At 37.3% G+C, this 20,198-nt stretch overlaps 2 protein-coding genes across 5 annotated transcripts; both read right to left on the reverse strand.

The window, feature by feature from the left end:
- Positions 1-254: 254 nt before the first annotated feature.
- On the reverse strand, positions 255-12,730 carry LOC101155207 (guanine nucleotide-binding protein G(I)/G(S)/G(O) subunit gamma-10). 3 transcript variants are annotated; one of them, XM_011481718.3, is made up of 7 exons: positions 12,238-12,730; positions 11,684-11,811; positions 9,559-11,599; positions 8,968-9,099; positions 5,636-5,753; positions 5,230-5,376; positions 255-2,130 (listed from the first exon to the last, which is right to left on the reverse strand). In XM_011481718.3, the coding sequence occupies exons 3-7, from the start codon at positions 9,596-9,598 to the stop codon at positions 1,992-1,994; spliced, it is 576 nt and encodes a 191-aa protein (XP_011480020.1). In that variant the 5' UTR covers positions 9,599-11,599; positions 11,684-11,811; positions 12,238-12,730; the 3' UTR covers positions 255-1,991. The 3 variants fall into 3 exon arrangements, with proteins under 3 accessions (XP_011480020.1, XP_004074786.1, XP_004074787.1); XM_004074738.4 differs by having other exon boundaries at positions 8,992-9,099; positions 12,238-12,724; XM_004074739.4 differs by lacking the exons at positions 255-2,130; positions 5,230-5,376; positions 5,636-5,753; positions 8,968-9,099 and having other exon boundaries at positions 10,817-11,599; positions 12,238-12,423.
- A 3,010-nt stretch (positions 12,731-15,740) lies between these two features.
- Positions 15,741-20,155, reverse strand: plpp7 (phospholipid phosphatase 7 (inactive)). 2 transcript variants are annotated; one of them, XM_011481721.3, is made up of 3 exons: positions 19,494-20,155; positions 18,638-19,366; positions 15,741-17,036 (listed from the first exon to the last, which is right to left on the reverse strand). In XM_011481721.3, exons 2-3 carry the CDS (start codon positions 19,113-19,115, stop codon positions 16,648-16,650), a joined length of 867 nt encoding a protein of 288 aa, XP_011480023.1. In that variant the 5' UTR covers positions 19,116-19,366; positions 19,494-20,155; the 3' UTR covers positions 15,741-16,647. The 2 variants fall into 2 exon arrangements, with proteins under 2 accessions (XP_011480023.1, XP_004074924.1); XM_004074876.4 differs by having other exon boundaries at positions 19,471-20,155.
- Between the last annotated feature and the right edge of the window lie 43 nt (positions 20,156-20,198).

A 20,198-nucleotide genomic window follows, 5' to 3' on the forward strand; every position in this document is an offset into this window, starting at 1 on the left:
ATTTTGAAGTATTGCTTTTTCATTATATTTTTGAGTCAAAATATGCAGCTTCATTTTGAAAATGAAAAAGCATTTCTGGTTTTGACTTTGCTTTTTATTTATGCTACATAATCGCTTCCATAGTCTAACGATCTAGAGTATTTGTCTTTTACAGAAGCACGTTTATGGAACGGTAAATAAAAGTTCAGAAGTACAACAGAAGGGACCCAAACTCAACCCTGACATGAAAAGAGACTACATGATCAGACACAAGATACTTGTTAAGAAAGTTGTGAAAGTTTATTGCTCCACTTTAAAAAAAAAGTGTGTCAAAGGTTAATATTTCATCTAAAACATGTTAGCCAGTCCTAAGACTCAGCAGACCATGACAAACAAACTCTTCAGAAAGACTCAAATCAGCTTAAAGGAAATGCTCAATGTGGTAGTTTCGATGAATCGCCAAAAGATTGAAAATTGTTTTTCAAGAAAAAAGCTTATCCTTACATAAAATAAATAGGAGGCAAAAGTAGTTTTTGTTTTTACCTTAAATGCATCTAATTTAAGCTGGTGAACGCATTAAAGTGCTTCAAATTAAGAAAAAACATTTTTAAAAGTAAGCTAAATTCAATTATTTGTAATTAGGCAAACCTAATGAACAAAGTAGATGACACAGTTTAAATGGCCTATATCATGCAAAATCAACCTTTTGAGCTTTTAAGTGTATTATAATGTCCATTCCTCACAAAAGACAACCCCAAAGTGGTATTTTGCTCTATTCATGCAGCTCTGAGCATTCCTCTGAAAACCTGCGCTCTGAGCACCAACCTCTCCCAATCCACGAAAATGAGCAGGTTCTGACATTTCTATGTATGAAAGTGAGGAAGAGCCCCTTCCAGGAAATGTCTGTGCTGCCAACACCACCACCACCAGGCTACCACACACACACCGGCTAAACGCTTTCACTTTATATGCGCATTATGCACATCAGTCTTTGCGAAAGTTTGGATGTTGTTTATTTTCATAAACGAAACGCAGACTCAAGGTTGAAATGGGCGGCCCACAAGAAGCGAAAGGTGGTGCCTCAGAAATCGAGTTGTTTTATCGCCTTAAGAAAAGCAGGATATAGGCCCTTAAAATGAAAAATTAATGAATGACACAAACAGCAAGAGCAGACTGAACTGACTGAAGGTCACTGCATCTGGAAAAATTCTCACACAGTGGGCTACTTTCAGCCCTCACACACAGACTCAGCTGTCCGGACTCTGTAGTCCGGTCCTTGCTCTGCTCCAAATATACAGATCAAACCAGCCTCCAGCACAAGCTTTTCTTGTCCTTTCTTAACCCTGCAGTTCATTTTAAACGTTACGATTCGTTGGAGAACGCTTTGCACTGCTGATGAAACATTTGTAACAATAGCCTTGCCTCTGAAAGGAAGATTAAACAGTGATGTGTGTTAATTTGGATGAACTGTAACACTATGAAATGAGACCAAAGTAAAACCAGCGCTTAAAGTGAAAAAAGAAGATTACACAGATTGTGCAAACACATCTGATGGTTCATAAAAATCCTTTCCTGTGAGTAAAGATGGAGTTTAGCATTTCCAAACAGTTCCTTTGCTCATAAATGTGTCTCCCACACAACAACCAGGCTGACTGTTATCAAGAGCTGCCAGCTGGTGCCTCAGCGGTTTCCAACATAGCAACAACTTTTTTGGTGCCATCCGGCCAGAAGTGCTTAGTGACGAGCCGAGTGCATCTGTTGCCCTGCAGCATTTGCGAAGACCTTTTGCCAGCGAACAAAAAAGCTCAACAGGCTTCTCCAGTTTATCGAAAATCTTTTTTTTCTGAGAGAGTTTTGAAGACTTCAGGAGATTTATTTTTTTAGATTCAGTAGTCTCCAAGTGTTCTTTCGTTTAGGTCTACGTGTCCAAGGACGTCCTGTAACAACCTGCTGTCGTGGTGAAACAAAAGCCAGCTGCAGCTCCACTTTATACGACTGAAGTCCCACAGTCATCACACAGAGTTGATATTCGTTGTTTCTATAGAGTCTGTTGCATTGGCCGCGCTCGCTTTGATCATTTTCAGCTTTTCTGTCTCCTTCTTTGGTTCTTCTGTCCTTCTCCTTCTCCGCCACCACAATTTGAATCTGCGACTGAAACAGAAACAGACATGGCACATGTGGAGGCCTAAATTAAAAATGTTCCTTACAACATCACAGTTGATGTGCTAACTTTGTAGCAGGCCAAATCCATAAAAGTTAGAAAACATCCTTAGTCACTTGCCAAAGTTGGATGAAGTCATTCTTTATGAGGATTTTTAAAGGAACACATAACTCTCTGGATGTTAAAAAACAAATAATTTACATCCTTTGGCATTTGAAGTATTTTAACACATTTTACCTTGAATGCACTACCTTGTTATCAGTTTAAAGACCTAATCCAGTGAAAATCTTGATTTGGGTGTTTTTAACATGTTCTTGTGGCATTTTTCTGAAGACAGAGAATGAAAATCTAGCTCAAAATTACATTTCTGAGTATTTCTTTACTTAAATCATTGTGAATCAGGGGCAGACACACAAATGATATAGGAAACGTGTTTGTAGCAGTGACCTAAAATCAACAATCAGCAGGCCATGAGCTCCCTGCTCCGCTCCATTTCAATGCATCCACTAATAGACGAGTACATCCATTCATGTCTTTGGTTTTAATTGTCCGAGCTAAAATCTGGCTTAAAACTGTACGGCTGGACACCTGTAATATTTCTCAGCATTTTTGTTGCACCGGTAATCCTCACTTGGGGTTGCAAGGGGCTGTAAACTAGCGGGAGAGAGTGTACACAACGGGAACATGGGAAATGAACACATGCTTACTCCCCCCCAACAGTCTCGCCCACAACTCAGAGGAGAATTTTTCTGATGAACTCCTGCCGCTCTGGAGAAACTATGTCCTAGAAACTGACATTTTTTTTGGATTTTGCTAAAAAACAGCATGATCAAAACACCACTGGGAAAGTTTTTTAAATGGATCAAAGGATTATTGGAGTCGGACTTTAAAATCTGCAAAGGAGTCCTGATGAGTCCTGATAAACTACAGGTATTTTACTAACAAGAGAACCATAAAAGTCGCTGCACTTCCAAGCAGTGCTGTACTTAGTTTGGGGTCAACAGTTAAATATAATTTATAGACAAACAGACCATTCATTTCTTGCACAACACCTCTCCACTGTACCACTTGAAGACCTTATAAAAAAAATATGGTCCACAACCACAGAATTTCCCAAAACATTTCATTTTTATCCCCATATGTACAGTCATTTTTTTGTTGTTTGCACCGGTTAACATGTCGAGTGTCTATGACCACGTTGCACTTCCATCAAGACATTTTTACCAGGTCATTGAAGAGGTCAAATGCTGTGAACACAGTAGAAAATGTATTTTCCTCTTGTGTAAAAATGTTTTATTTGATGGCATTCACTGCCTAATTGATGAATAGCAACTTGAGTCCTAAGGCTCCCTATTACTTTACTGGGGAAAAACTAGCAAAATAAATACAGTTCTATGGAGTTACTCATATTTCAGACTAATAGAATCAATTTTAACTCATAAGAGTTGTGTTAATTGTTGCAAGAATTTTCTGGATTTCCTTAACCTTTATTTCTTGAAATTATGTAAACTATTACTTTTTGAGTTAAAGTTGTGACTTTTTAATCATCTTTTGATCTCAGTGGGCTTTTAATTATGATTATGCCATTCCGAGCCAAAATCAGAAGATCTGTGTCATTTCTGCAGAGCGGCAGTAGTTCATTAGAAATTCCTCTCTGAGTTGTGTGCGTGTGTTTTTATATATGTCCTCCATCATCGGAAAAATGCCCCAAGGACATGTTAAAAACACCAAAAGCATAATTTTCGTTGGAATGGATCCCTCTCAGATTTAGCCAGCCCCACTGTGGGTTGCAGTTAGAGTTTGGGGTATCATATGCCTCTGAGCCCCTAAAATACATATAAAACCATTCTATCATCCTATCAGCTCATCCATCCATAAATCTACCTGACACAGCCTCTCCATTTCTTAGGCTTGGACTGGAACAAACAGGACTCCGGTTTGTGCCCAGTTGAGTCTGCATTTATCTGTTTTGTTTTCTTTTTGTCTGTGTGTTTATCTGTTCTGTCTGTCCATCCATCCTTACATTTTTTTGGCCTTTATTTTATTTTTATTTTTTACATTTTGGTGTGTTTTTATTCTGGGGATTTGTTAGGTCATTTTTATTTATTTATTCACTCGTGGATTTTTTTGAGAGCCATCAAATTTGAAGGGGGACAGTAACGGCATTAAGGGGGACCTTGCCCATGCCTATGTCCAGCCTCTCCAGTAAAAATCCACAATTGCTCCTGCTTACAATTCAGAGGCAAATTTCTAATGAACTTCTGCAGCTCTGCAGAAACTATGTCCTGGAAAATGCTACTGTTTTTTCTGATTTTTGCTAAAAATGTCATAATCATAAATAAAAGACAACTGGGAACAATTTTACAATAGATCAAAAGATTGTCAGAGTGAGACCTTAACCCTTGTGCTGTCCTATGCACTTTAATATTGGGAGTTGGGTCATCTAGACCCACTAGACAGTGCGCGGAACCTTTGTTCTTCAATGATTTGTGATCTTCACTGGTGTCCATGGATTACATGAAATCTTTCCACCTTTATCCACCTTTGTCATGGCAGGGAGAACACGTCAATGTAAGGGTGGAGTCATCTAGGATAGCACAAGGGTTAAGATGACTATTTCAATGTCATTTTTTATTAAAGAACAACAGGCTTTTGTAATGCAACTAATAGTACGAAAGCATCACACCTTAAAACCTCAGCTATTTTAGGAATAAGATGCTGACCGGTTGGACACGTCCAGGCACAGCAGGCAGCACATAAGAGCCTTTTCTTTAGGAAAATCTTTCTACTGAAAAGCGTGGCGGTCCTTAGATCCATTCATCCATTGTAGCCCATCAAACAGGCTTTGTTGTTAATATTACCTGCTCGGGTCTATAAAAGACTTTCCTACAGACGGACCTTTTAATAAAAGGCCTCAAAGTCAAACGTCTGACATGTTAACAAAGGTGGAGCTCAAAGCCCGATAACAGATTCTCTTAAGACTACAGGAAACCTGTAAAACTCGCAAGAATCGAGTTTTTCTATATGCATGAGAGAAAAAAAATCAACACATTATTTTTCCAAGAGCCAAACATTTTAAAATATCTTACTTTGAACAGATGCAGATGCCTAGTATGAGAACTATAAGTAATGCAAGCAGTGCGACGATGCAGCCTATTATGAGGTGTCTCCTCTCGCCTTTGTGCAAGCCCAGGTCCACATATTCACACCTGGATCCGGTGTAACCTCTCTGACACCTGAAAAAAGAAAACAAAATCAAACTTAGCTTCTTTTTGTTTTGTTTTTGCAGTATTTTACCTGATTTTGTAAAAACTCAAAAGCAAAGTAGTTGGAGACCTTATTGTGGGTTAGAAATCTAAACAAAAGGCAAATCTGGGGATCAATGGTCTCTGATCTTCCGTAATTCTTTCTTTGGGCGACCTTTTGCTGCTAGTTTTACACTTTGAGGTATGGAGAGGAAGCATAAATGGGATGTAAATGTTGTCATTTTCTTACCTGCAGGAAGGTGTCTTCTGCTCCTCAACGTAACGACAATCTCCATGAACACAGTAAAATGTCAGCTCCTCAGGGCATCTCGAGAAGTGTCCGTTCCACTCTTCGGTATCCTCTTTGCCTGATAGACAAAAACTGTCAAGCTGCAATATATAAACCTCTTATACCAATAGAAAAAGAAACATTTCAACTCCTTACTGTTTACATTTGATTTTTTTTTTAATACTTTTCAGAAAAAATTTCCCAAGAAAAATAGGTGGGAATTTTACATCAGCTTAGTTGGTGCACAAACCTCAGGTATTTTCTGAGTGTCAACTGGATTTTCCAAAATGGTTTCGCATTTTTTTAATTCATAATCCTTAAAGTTCCACTCTGATCATCTTTTGATCTATTTTCTGTGCTCCCAGTCGTCTTTTAATTATGATTATACCGTTTTAGCCTAAATAAAAAAACTTTTTTTGGACACAGTTTTTTGCATAGCGGCAGAAGTTCATTAGAAGTTCAATGGTAAGTTGTGGATGGAGCCGTTGGTGCGGAGCAACCCCATCCCCCCTTCCCTTCCTATTGGAATTTTGAGCTTATTAGTCTTACTATATGTCCTCCATCATCATAAGAATGGTACAAGAACATGTTAAAAACACCAAAAACACAATTATCATTGGAGTGGGTGCCTCGCAGGAATGTATTCAACCTTCCCCAGTGTGGGGTGTAGACAAAATATCATGGGGGAGCGCCATAAAATACGTTATATTTTAGGACCAAACCACATTCCTGTACTTACTTTGCTCCTTCAACTTGCCAAACTCAAAAAACAAGACATTAAGGTAAAACTTAAACCTTACAAGAAGTTGAAATTCTAAACTTCCACTGCAGCAGATGTCACATCTAAATCATTGTAACAGTGCTTCACCATGGTGGAAATGGCAGAGATGTCTGTTTGTAAATAATTTATTGAGGAAATAAAGATTGAGTGAACAAAAACATCAAATTACATCATTTAGTCCCTCTAATGCACGGTTGCCCAGACTTTTTTGTCATTCAAGCTTTACTAATAATTTAAACGTTACACAGTAAAAGTACAAAAATCTTTATGCAGGACGTGTACAATTACATACTAAGGGTATTATGCACCAAAGTCACTTTATTCAACTTCAAAGTTGACAATTGTAAATCTTCAGTCAAAAATACTATGTTTATACTTATAACTGAAAAACTACATAGTCAATTAAACATCAGAGGATTGGCCAGGTTGGCCATTCTGCATGTCCATTAAACCATGCACTTCATGGTTAGGATGATTATTTGCCGACGAATTTGTTTTAAAGATGTTTTTATTTATTTATTTATTTTTTAGACTTTGATGGCCTCAATCTACCCACATCCTCAATGTGATGAGCACCACTGCTCTATTGCATTTGACATGCACTCCCACACAACAATTTCCTTTTTCTGTACTAATCACATCGTTTTCAAATGCTTCAAAAATCCAGCAATAGTTGTTTGGGGAACAAACTGTGCAAACTCCAAATTTGGGACCTGAAGAAAAAATATCTTGCTAATTTCCAAGCATAAACCAACTTTCAGTCTGTACGACAACCTTTGGTAAATAGAGTTCCATCAAGTTTGGCCATCTTTTTCACATTCGTGTCCCTCATTCCCTAACACACAATGGGGTCTTCCTGGTTTTTGACCCAACACTGCACAAGAACAGGATTCTATATTTAAACAACCTTAAAGTTATAATCTCATTTTTTTAAAGGATTTTAATTGATCCCCATGTTTTTGTATTACTTCAAAAACACTGCTACAGCGCGCTATGCTATGATTTATACATTTAATGGGGTTTTTCTTAGTGGGTGGATAGCCTCAAGTCACACATGCCATGTTGTCTAAATAAGCAAAACTCTTAACGCGGTTAAATTTTACAAATGAAAAACAGTTTTTGTAAGTGTGCCATGTTCTGTCATCAAGGCTCTTTGACACCCACACTCCAGCAAAAGACCTGATTTATAAATAGGCTGTTTGAAATACAATCCTGAGGGAAAGCCTGTGGATCGAAGGCTGAAGTCACGTCACTATTATTAACACTACATTCTCACACTTTTAATTATTTGATCAGCTGCACACGACAGGTTGGGATTTTCATTTTTCCCATCTGCATCCTCAGCATTTTTCCATTTCGGCGCAGTAAACACGCCATAAAACAGCTGTTGAACTTCTGACCACAATTTCACATAGCAGCTCTGAAAGAGCAGCCGCTATCTTTACAACACTCTCCAATGGAATTACTTTGCAGAGTGAGCTTGTAAAACAATCCTGCTGTCCAGGTGACATCAATGGAAGCAGGTCAGTTGTTAGCTGCAACATGAACCAGGCTGCCGCTCTGACCTCAGAGTTGAAAGGAAAAATCTCTGGTTACAAAGTTTAACAAGATAGTTTAAAAGGTGCGTTGTAGTTGTCTGTAAACCAAGTCTTACAAAACTTGTTTAACATTTAAGCAAAAAGCAGCAGACTTAGCTTAGTGCACAAAAACCTGAACTTTTTCAAAAATGTTACCAAACTTTAATGAAATACATTTCTAACAAATGTAGCATCCCGTAAATAAAAGTTAACAATCGTGTTAAAATACGTAGCTTTTTTTTCTCTTTTTTTTTAGATGTTTGAATTTAAAAGTTAAAGAAATTATTGGCAATTGAGCAATTTTTAATAAATTTCAAATTTGTTTTTTACTAAATACTGTGGAAAACTTTGTTTGCTTTTGACTTCATAGTAAAAATGTGACACTTCCGTAAAACAGTTTAAAAACTGTTAAAAACTGTAACTGACCAGATTGAAAAAAAACACTTATAAAGTGTTCTTTACACAGACTATAAACTTTAAAAAATGTCCAAAATAAAGGCTGCAAGGGTATTTTCATTTGGACTCAAGGTTTTCTCTGCCTGCAGAAGTATTGAAATGATCCAAAAATGACACATATTCGGTGCAAATAGGAAAGGCATTGTTGAATCTTTTAAAATGTATCTCCTGACCCCCTCTTCAACAAAGCTTTTACTATTTGTATCAAATTGGTATCTTTTTTAGAAATCAATTCTGGCATTTCAAAATACAATGAAGTAGTATTATTTTTTTCATTCAAATAAATGTTCTTATTTAAATAATTAATGATTTAAATAGCATATAGCATAGTGTGCTATATTAGCTAAGAACATTTTAATGTATTGATTTATTTAAATAAACAAAATAATTAGTTTTATTTTAAAATAATTTGATTTCCCCCCCCCCTGTTTTTAATCACATAATTGACACATCATATTCATTGTAAAATAAGCAATTACCTCCTCCCCTTGGTGTGTATCTACCTGTGCAGTTGTCCTGGTCGCCATGGAAATGACAGTGAGACACAGTTTGATTGGTCGGCTCATCTGTGGAATTCCATTCTGCCAAGGAATATTTGCATAGGGCCAAAGCTGCAACCAAAGACCCAAGCAAATACTCACAGGAGAATCCTCACATGCTGCAAATATTCCATTTGTGATAATACTATGCTTTATTTACTTTTACTTCTTTTAAACAAATTTTGTATTGATCCTCGACGTAAATCAGAACAAAAAGGTATTTACAACCATGTGGAATAACATCACAATTTAGTCAAACGTCTATAAACACTTTTGATTTTCTAATCACAGAACAGCTATTGTGCATCTGCTTTCAGTTCAATCATTAACTAGCCTTAAAACACAGTGCTTAGTGAGAAAAGCACTTCTTTTCTACATGAGGAAAAACTTTTGTACACATTTAAGTTTAATACTTAGCAAGTTATCTATTCACTTGGACAAAAACTTTATGAACTTAAATGAAAACAAGTCTCTTGCGTGTGTATTTGAGGTTATCAAACAAAAAAATCTAAAAAAGAATAAAAACATTACCTGTTATTATTCCCATGTAGAGTTTGTATACCTCGGCCATATCCTCAGTTGGTACAAACACTCCTCCAATTCGTAAAAACGTCCCGTCATTGACAAATAGGAGTTAAACCGGATTAATTGCTTTTCTGAGGTCGTTGACCTTTGAGAAAAAAAGATTCCCAGTGGTGTGTCGGTTCTTCATTGATGGTATCTACGCTCATAGTCTGCCGGGAAAGCTATGGCTTTAACCAAAGTACACACATGCAATCCACAGCGGCTCTCTGGACCGACTGCGCTGGACAACAGTGAGGCTTGGAAAGGGGGGGGTTGGTCCTGAAATCCAACTCTGCTCACAGCCTCCCGCCCACCAATCCAAAGAGAAGACCTTTCCTTTCCAGGTATTTGGGTCATTTCACCTTAAAAAAAAAAAAGACAAAGGTGCCTTCTATGTGTGACATTCACTTTCTTAAGAATGATGGGTGGGGCAACCTGTTTATCGGCCAGGTGCTTTAGACTCTATTTATACAGTCTGTGGTATTGTCTTGTGGGGCTCAGCTGGATAACAGACAAAATGAGAAGCAGGCTGTTGCAACATGCAGATCTGCTTCAGGTCTACACTGATTCCAGCAGAGTTTGTGCCAAAGTTGAATTGAAAATTAAAGGAAGTTGTCTCAATAAGGCCCTTTTTAGAGATCAATTGTAGTATTTAGAAGGAAAACATTTAAATTTAAGCGCTCCTCCATCTATTTGGTTGCATTTGCTTGCAGGTTGCTTGTAAGGGAAGTTTTTCTTAGCTTTTCGAATTTGTCTCTCCTATGGATCGCCACAAGGGGTCAGAGTGTGACACTTTCACCAAAGAGTTATAAATAGAGAGAGAGAGAGAGAGAGCCTCACTGTGGCCACGTGATCTTGTAGTTTCTATGGGAGAGCCTTCTTGCATTTTCCTGTCACTCTGTTGTATCAACAACAAACATTTCATGTTGCTGACAAGATTTAATCTCTGTGTTGTGTTAATGTGTTGCTGCAGAATGTTGTTTCTTTGGTTGACAGTTGATCCCGCTTTGTGGACATTTTTGAACCTCCGTGACATCGCAGTGTCTGATCAGAATGAAGATACGCCAATACAGTACTCTCTTTCTATTTATAACTCTATGGCTTTCACACAAATTCCATGCATGTTAACCATTGATTGAAAATGAGGAGGTGTGTGCATGCATGTGTGTGTGGCTTTTTGGTGAAACTGGAGTAAAAACAGAAAAGGTTTGTGTCTTATCAAACCTTCCATGTGTATATTATTTATTGTTACCAAGACAATAAACTGAACAGGGTTATTAGTTAATCAATTAAAGTATCACAAATCAATTATAGTAATTATGGGCTCTCCACAAAATGAGCAGCAGCTGATCTTTTCAGCACATCTGAGCAAAGGTCAATGGGAAAGAAAGCATCATAGAGATCAGCTCTGAGCTTCATCCCTGAAAGAGGAAGTCAGGAAAAGGAAATAAAACACACAATGCTTTTTTCTTGTTAAGTTGATACCTTTTGTATACTGAAAACAGAAGCACAGAAAAGTATTTTTTTTATTAAAATAAACAAAAAACTGTTCAACAGCGAAAGAAGAATCCAAAATATGAGAAAAGGTTGTTGTTTCGTGCTGTTTTGAGCTCGTCTACCAGCTCAAAAGCTAAAAGGAAACGACTCACTTCGTCTTTGCAGTTTGGGACAGGAAGACTCAGTTTCCTCTCTCTTCCTAACTTAGATTGAACATCAGGAAACTCAGACGCCATGAAATTCCACTGTGCTTTAGATCTCAGGCAAAAATAAGAAAATCACACTACAATTCTGTGCTGCATCACCACTTGATCACACATCAGCTTTAAATGATACTTTTAAAAAAAAAGCTAGAAAGTGAACACAAAATATTAAAATAAAATTACATCCATACAAAAAAAACTTAAAACATGATGTTCCGAGTGTTGTTCTCAGTACATTAAGCAAATCTTTTTTGCTTTTCTCTTTTCCTCTGAGTGAGATGCCACACTTATGTCCACGTCTTCTTCCTCTGTAAAAGGTCAAAAATCCTTTTTATTTCCTTCTTATGGTCAAGTCGCTGTTATATTTTTCCAAAAGCTTTCTGTTCTCTGACCTTCACACCACAGCACAGGATCGAGGCTCCCTGAACGGGTTGCTGCCTGTCGGGACTCCAACCAGCAAAGCATCCTTGCTGGCGTTCTGCAGACAGTATTGTTGGAGCTCTGCAGCTGCCTGGGAGATCTAGCAGCAAAAACATGTACAGTTCTGCCTAAAAATGGTTTTGTGAGACTGGCATATTTGGCAAAAATGTGTTGCATCAAAGTGCATGGAAGTGTTGCTGAACAGAGAAAGTCCTGCTTCTTGCCCTTAACGAAAGTGGCCAACAAATTCACTTAATGTAGAACATTGAGTGAACATTAATGTAGAACATTAAGTGAATGACGATGCTCCTGTACTTGTTTATTGAGTTATTTTATAATTTTTTATGTATCATTTCTGACTTCTTTTTCATGTTTTTATAAAAGAAAAAAAAAATTCTATAACAACAATGCCATATAATATCTTCCTTTTTTTTGGCTACTCTTTGTTTTGTTTTTTTCAAAAGTAAGCCTTTTTGAAGACAATAAAGTATCACATTCGTAAATAATTCAACTTTAAATCTGTTACCTTTATTCTTTCCACACTGGCCTCAAGCTTCAGCTGTTCCACCAACCGTCGCATGTTGGACAAACTGGAATTAGACGTCATGTCTCAGTTGTGAAAAATCCTTTGTTAAAAAGAAGGTGTTGAGTCTGGAGACACGAGCGACTGACTCGGCTAATGGGCAGCAAATGCTGGACGAGAAAAGAATGTCAGTGAGGGTTTTTTTTTCCCTTTTTTTTTTCAAGTGACCTCAGAGCACTCTGCTGACAAGCATGAAGAAGTGTGCTGGCCTCCACACGCACAACATGGACACTGACAAATGAGTTAAAATCTGTATTTTTCCATAGAAATTGTAAGTTTCCTCAGTTTAATGTACAAGGCAACATTCTTCAAATGACATGTAGATAAATAAAAACTATCACACTTTACGTTTTTGTAGATAAAAGTTCTTTGAAAGGTCTTAAAATGTATTGTTAATTTATTTATTTTTTAACTAAACAGGGGTTTATTTAGGATTTAATTCTGTAAAGTAAAGAAAACACTCTTCTGCACTTTAGTTTCACATGTTCAACTTGCCCCAAAACCTTTATATTATGTTGTTTAGATGTAACAAAGTCAGACTGTGGCTCCTGGATATTTGACTTCCTGAGAAGTCAATGAGGGAAACTTGGTTATCCTCTTGTCCTTTTTAATTTTTATTTACTGTACTAAAATTAAAAACCAAACACTTTTAAGCTCTAAAGTATTGAGACTCAGCTGCAGTTTCTAGTGTAAAAACTGAATAAATTCCTTTTTGAAGCAAGATTCTCAGTGAAATGAATTTATGAAGACGTGCACAAATGACACAATTGCTTCTTACAAAACTAGTCATAAACTTGGAATGCTAAACCTGTAAAAGAAGTAGAACAAATGGTGCTTTTTCTGTTTTTGTGGGTTCTTTTTTTATCCTTCATTAATAAATGATGATCATCTTTTGAAACCTCCTCGGCATAAAACCCTAGTTAAAGGACATAGTTTATTGTTTTTATGCTCTTTTAATACCACAAAGTAAAAATAAAAAAAAACACAAAATGTGTAATTTTAAACTCTATTATTTAAAATATTACTGAAGCAGCAAACAGTGTTTAAGAATTGTATTGGCTCCCTAAAGGCTTCCTGTTATAGCAAAAAAACATTATACAAAATCCACATAAAACTGGTATATATTTATAACTTTTTTGGTTTAGTTGGTGACAGTCTGATTAAAACACATATCTTCAATTATAAAATACTTTATTGTAGTTTTTCTTGTAAAGTTGTGTATTTTTGACATAAACAGATTTAATGTCTGCTCTTTTATTATTGTTGCCTTTTATATTCATCTTTAATCCATCTCTTTTAAGTGCCTTGCATCCTGTATGGTCAAAGTTTTATTATAGCAGTACTTTCTGTCTTATGTCTCACAGTCTGCTCGACCTTTTTTCGTTTTTTTGGTCTTGATTATTTGAATCCACTGCTGCATTGTTTTTTTGTTTGTTTTTTCCTTTTTTTTTACCCAACCGATGATTCTGTTATCAAGATTACAAATAACAAATACCCTGCAGAAATCATGGACACACACTCATTGTGACTTTGACTCTCAACTGGAGACAAGAAACTGCAAAAAGCTGTTTCCTGTCTTTAAGCACCTGCACTCCCACACCACCAGGGGGAGCCTTCACTTCATTTTTTATTTACTAGCCTCCATCTCTTCTTTCCAGTTGGTTTTTACTGCCACCTCCTGTCCCGCAGGAGGACAGGAGATGGCAGTGAAAATGCAGCGACTGCTAAAAAATTATTTCTAAATGGTTCCTTAGGTGTAACTTCGTGTAGTTATCAGCTTCATGTAGCCCTACAATAGACACAACCTTTGCCTGATAGTAGCAATATAGGCTCCAGTAACTCTGTGACCCTGCACAGGACTAAGCTGGTACAGAGAAGGTATATTTATGGATAAAGTGACTGTACAATGCTTTTCACACCAAAATATATGCTTCTGCACCTTTTTAATTGTCCTATTGGGTGAAGCTTTTCTATTATTCAAGATAATTTTCGGATTTTTTTATAGTAATAGCAATCAATTATTTTATGACAATAATGTCTTGAGAGTTTATGAATTCTGTAGTGTGGATCATTGTCCTACAGGGGACACAATCTCTTTTTTTTCTGTACATGACAACAGTTTTGGCCAAAAAGAACAAAACAAAAAACAAAAAAACTGTCCCATTGCAGAATATGTCAAAACTTTCATAGCTGATATCTAACCTGGCAGTGATTCAACTGCTCAGTTACCAGAGAGTGTTAATTTGAAGGCCATACCTGTAGCATATCCAGAAGTGACAGGCACCTTGCACGTTGTGTCTAGGAGCTGCCTTTATTTTGGTAATGGACAACTCAACAGCAGCCTGCAGACATAACAAACAAGTGTGTGGTCTGTTCCCTCTAAAAGCGTGGACTGAGCAGGAATAATCCACATGTTTTATCTCCCTCGGCTCTCTGACATATTTTGGGAACAAGCTATGCAGTAGTGGAAGCCTTGATTTCAGAGGAACATTCAAATCATTTGCAACAACACCAAATTTTTGTTATTTTCACCATATAAGTAAAGTTTAATTTTAAAAAATGACTAGTAGGAATGTAGACTTTTTTCACCTTTAGGATTTTGACCATAAGGATTGTTTTAGTGACCCAATTTACTAAAGTAAAGTCAATTTACGGCTGCAGGTCCACTTAAAATGTCCTTCTTGAACTTTTTTTTAAATATGAAATTACTTCTTGTGTAGAGTTCTTTAGTTAACCAAATATGTGTGACAAAATGAGAAACCACAAAGCAGCTGGCCATGTAATCATCCGAGCATTGCTTGAATTATACATCCTAAAGTGCTGCAGCTTTTTTAATCTTTATGGCAGTGAGGAAAAAAAAAGATCTTCCTGTTACACAATTTTGTCATGGGACTGCATCTGACTTCAAATATTATTTTTAATCCAGACTCGTCAGTTTTATATGCTTTTTTTGGAACATGTTTTGATTTCTGAAAAAAACACACAATAAAAGAAAATATGGTTGGTAAAGGAAATTTATGAAAGATGTTTCAGTTTCTCCAACGTGATGCATCAGTGGTGGGTTTTCAGTCAGAACTTTCTGAAAAGTGAAAAAAATGAATGCTGCAAATTTCAAAATGAAGTGACTTCATGTAACTGCTTGAGTATCATTTTGGAGAAAAAGTAAATTTTGAACCAAAGTGTTTTACTGTAAAAACACACAAAAATTGTTCCTGTTTTTTTTAAAGAATGTAATAAAATTAAATCAAGCATTCTTAGGGTGCATCATCCTTCTGCAGCTTTAACAAGCCACACTTTTTTTGACTTTTTTTCAATACTACTGTATTTACTTTTTTCACAAAAACAGAGACCAGCTGTCTTGAAGTAAAACAATATATAAAATTTTACTGGATTTTTTAAAAATAATCTATTGACAGTACAAATACAATAAAAAAAGTAAAAAATTATTTTCTACTTGTCCAACAGATTTTTTTTATTGACATAAAGCAAGACAATGACAACACATTTTATACATACAACTTATAGTATAGAAAATAAAGACCCATAAACATCATATAAACAATATTTAACTATTCCAAAATAGCCTTAAAGTTTTGTTTTTTCAATAAAAGGAAAGTTTCTTTACTGATTTTAAACAGAATATAAAATTGATGCATGTTTATGTCAAACTGATGGCCAAATCAGATTATTTGGTGTCACAAAATCTATTACGCACTTTAGGTGTTTAGCAAGGGTTTGTTGAAGCTTTTTTAATTGATGAGATTAGCAATTTTTGATAGTTCTGCCAAAAAAGTAATGTATTCTAGCATTACTAAAGCAGAATCGATGAACCAACTAATGCATTGAGTTTTAGTTGCCCATTAATTTTTTGAAAATGTCCAGCGATTCTATGTTTGAGGCCATACATAAATCAATTGGGAAAAATAGGAAGAAAATTGGCATGCAAGTTGGAAAGATTTAGACTATCAACACAACTGTCTACACTTGAAAACACCATCCATTTTTTTAGTACAACACCAAACTGTGTTTTAAGCTCTCCCTTGGTCTCAGTATTATGCAAAGTAAAAGAGAAGGAAAATAGAAAGAAAGATGCTACAGAGTTTGATTCAACCACATTTCAATGATTCTACACTTTTCAAAAACGACACCTTCCAAACTTCCTATTTAAGTGAGACTAAGCAGCAGATGATGGGTGTCTCAAAGCTGTCTTTCAGGGACATAGCATGCAGGTCAAACGTTAGTATTTGTTCACACCCTGCAGTAAAATCTTCTGCCTCTTGTGAAAATAACTTCACAAGACCAACTACAAGGCCAAAGTATCAAATAAGCAGGGCAAAGCCTTGCATCAAAAGCTCAAAAAAAAGGGCTCCAGCTCAGTGTGCTGATGGAAATAATAGTCTGACAGGTGTTTGACGAGAGCCACACTGTCTCCATCAGGCTGAAGTGCAGCATTCCCAATGCAAAGCCGCACACCATATCTGTCAGGTGGTGTTTTCCCAGCAGCACCCGAGACATGCCCACCAGGAAGGCCCACAGCACCAGCAGGATTCGTAGAGGCACAGCCAGAACCAGGTGGGACAACAGGAACTTGGAGACCATGGCTGCCCGACTGGCATGGGCAGCAGGGAATGAGTACTTGTCCATGGCAACACAGTCCAGGAAGCCCGGCGACATCTCCCAGGGTCCTCTTCGCTTCACGAGACTTTGGACTCCAGCCACCGTCATGACGTCAAGGATCAGGGCTATCACACAAATGAAGTAGAGAAGGGTTCAAAAGAGTGCAAGCAATTCAGGATCATCTATAAGTCAAAGGCTAACCTTACATCTCAAATAAAAATGTGTTATTAGCTTAAATCTTCTTTTTTTTGATAATGTGAAAACTTTTATCATCAGAGCTCATTGTATTACTTGTCGTAGACAAAAACGTTCACCCACTTATTATAATCATAGACATGTTCTGAATTTTATGCAAGCGTTATGGCAGTGTTGTTTGTTGCAAGTACTAAAAGAAAATCTGTTAATGCGTGCATTTTATAGACTCTTTTTTTATTTGATGTTTACTTGCTGCCTTGTTTTGCACCTTTTATGGAGTCACGTGCAAAGTAATATATATAAGCTTTGCACTTTGTCATTATGCATTGATTATTAATAGCATGTTTTCACTTAATTACTTGATCGTGTTTAACACTTTTAATTGTAGCATTTATGTTCATTGGTTTTGCTGTAGATGGGTGCATTTTATTGAAATTAGTCTAAATTTGTTTTTGGGTTTTTTTACTTGCACATCTATGAACGTCTACAATTTATTAATTTTACAGTTCTGCTGCATGTTTGTTTTACAAATCAATCTGTTTGAAAACCAGTTTACAATAATTTAAAGTTCCACTCCAATCATCTTCTGATTTATTTTCAGTGTTCTTTTAAAAGTGGTCTTCTACTTATGATTATGCCATATTTATGACATAAAAACTGTGTTGTTTTCTAGGACATCGCTTCTGCAGAGCGCCAGTGGGAGGAGCTATTGGCGCAGAGCATTTCCATCCCTCTTACTGAGAGCTCTCTGTCCACACTCCCCTGTTAAGACTACAGCCTCTCACAATGCCAAACAAACATTAGCGGGGAAACAACAAGGCGGAGCAATATTGGAACTATCCAGTTGTACAGTTTTGATCCAGATGCCAGCTCGGATGAGGAAAAACGATAACATATATGGATCTAGTCATCTACAAGTTGATGCATCAGAATGGAGCGGAGCAGGGAGCTCGTGGCGTATTTTCAACATAATAAATACAATCACTTTCAAACTACATTTTATCGTCTGCTCCTGATTTACAATTATTTGAATACTCATAAATACAAGGTTAAGCTCAATTTTCTTTAAACATGTCTTCCATCATCAGAAAAATGACACAAGAACATGTTAAAAAGCACAGCTTTCATTGTCTTTAAGCTTTTATTTCTCTGCTTTCTATCAGATGTGGAGCCAACATAATGTTCAACTTGCATTTTGTTTCATTTAAAGATTCCAAATTGTGGTGAGATGGCGTTTTCTTGAAATGTCTTTATCAAAAACTGTTATTTCCTGGTTTTAAATGTACTTCAAACAAATCATTGAGTTTGAGAATTAGTATTGATTTAAACTTTGCAATGATCTGAATGTGATGGTCTTTTAGCTTCATGGGATATTAATGCTTTTAAGACAGCAGTATTATTCAGACCCCCTTCTCCTTTTCAAAACTTATTTTTAAAGGTGTTCATTTGTCAGCACCTACTATTTTTAAGTGTCTGATTTTAGAAGTGATGCATTGTGCGGTTTGGTGCACAGGTCAGTGGTTGCATTTACCCAGCAGCAGGTTCACCAGGACCTCTTGTCCAGCCAGAGTGTTGCTCCGTGTGAGACACACGATAGTGCCAATGATCCACGTGATTCCGTGCCCCGTAAGAGCCAGCAGAGCGACCATGGAGCGACAGCCTCCCCAGGAGGACGACGTGTAGGCGCACACCCCCATGCGCTTGGACAGGCAGATGTCAATGGCGAGGAGGGAGTTCATGGCTATTCCCTTGAAGGAAGGGTTGAGCAGCATGCAGTCTTCCTCCGGCAGTTTGGTGGACTCCCTCCGATCCCTGCTGCCGCTGTCGGTAGGTTCTTCGCTCTGTTGGCTGCTTTGGGGCTTCATGATGATGGTGGGAGCGGAGCGTCTGGAGCCGCGGCGGCTCTCGGTGGAGCCGCTTGGTTGCTGGTTGAGGGATATGAACTCGGGTCGATTCAGGACACCGTTTCTCTCCCGGACTCTGGATCTCACATTGAAAGGCGATGGCATTTCTTTCTTACTGTTTTTTTTTTTTAAAAAAAAGCTCTCCAATTTTAATCGCAATCTCTGAGATAATTCAAGTGGCGCGTCCTGACAGTGAAATGTCCCAGAATAAACCAGAACCCCCCCTCATGTGTCTCCTGGCCTTAATATTAGATATATTTAGAGGCTCCGGAATGCGCAGTGTCCATGCTGTTTAGACCTCGCGCACACGCTGGATTGGGTTGCATTTGCGTCCAGCCAATGATGAGGAGCCCGATCTGCAACATGAGCATAAAACAACACCTCTGTGACTCACAGTGCGAGCGCAGCAACAACACAGATGCTCGACTGCATGTGGTAAACAATCCATGGATCTCCTCACCTATGGAGTAACAATGCGCATACCTCATCCTATACCCGCAAGCGTATCGCTTACAAAGAAAACAAAAAACAAGAAAATTGGCTTAAGGGTAAACAAAAACCAGGAGAGGCTAATTCCATTAACAAAAGATGAGACAAAAACAGCTCCGTAACAACAGGAGAGCAGGTTGCTTCCGGCCGAATTTGACGTATCTTGCGCGCAAGTGCGATTCAGATTCCAGAGGCGCGCCCTGCTGTGGAGCGGAGTTCTCCAAGGTCCTTAAACAGACAGACCACACTCCTGCATCCCTATTGAAAAAACAAAAACAAAAAATAAGAAAGATTTTCGAACAGTAACACATGCAGTTGTGCAAACATTTACGATTTACAACAAAAATCAACAGCTTAGATTTAAAAAAAAAAAGACTCAAATCCTAAGAAAATCAAATAATTGAATATGTAAACTATCAGATTTTGTCGTCTGTGGCGTTTTTTTTATGAATGCTCTCATTTGGCCTGCTTTACCTGCTGAATACATATGCACATTAGGCTATAAGTCCCAAATGATTTATTAAAAACGCGTGACAAAAGACAAAAGCTATAAACATAACAGATGTAAGCTATCACAAATTCGCGTTTGGTTGGCAAAAGTCTGCACACATTGTGATCATGACATTCAAAGACAGAAATTAATAAATTGTTCCCTCAAAGTAATAATTCGCAGTAACTAATTTGTATTTTGTGACCACA

This window comes from Oryzias latipes, chromosome 12 (assembly GCF_002234675.1).
Source record: "Oryzias latipes chromosome 12, ASM223467v1".
Classification (NCBI taxonomy): domain Eukaryota; kingdom Metazoa; phylum Chordata; class Actinopteri; order Beloniformes; family Adrianichthyidae; genus Oryzias; species Oryzias latipes.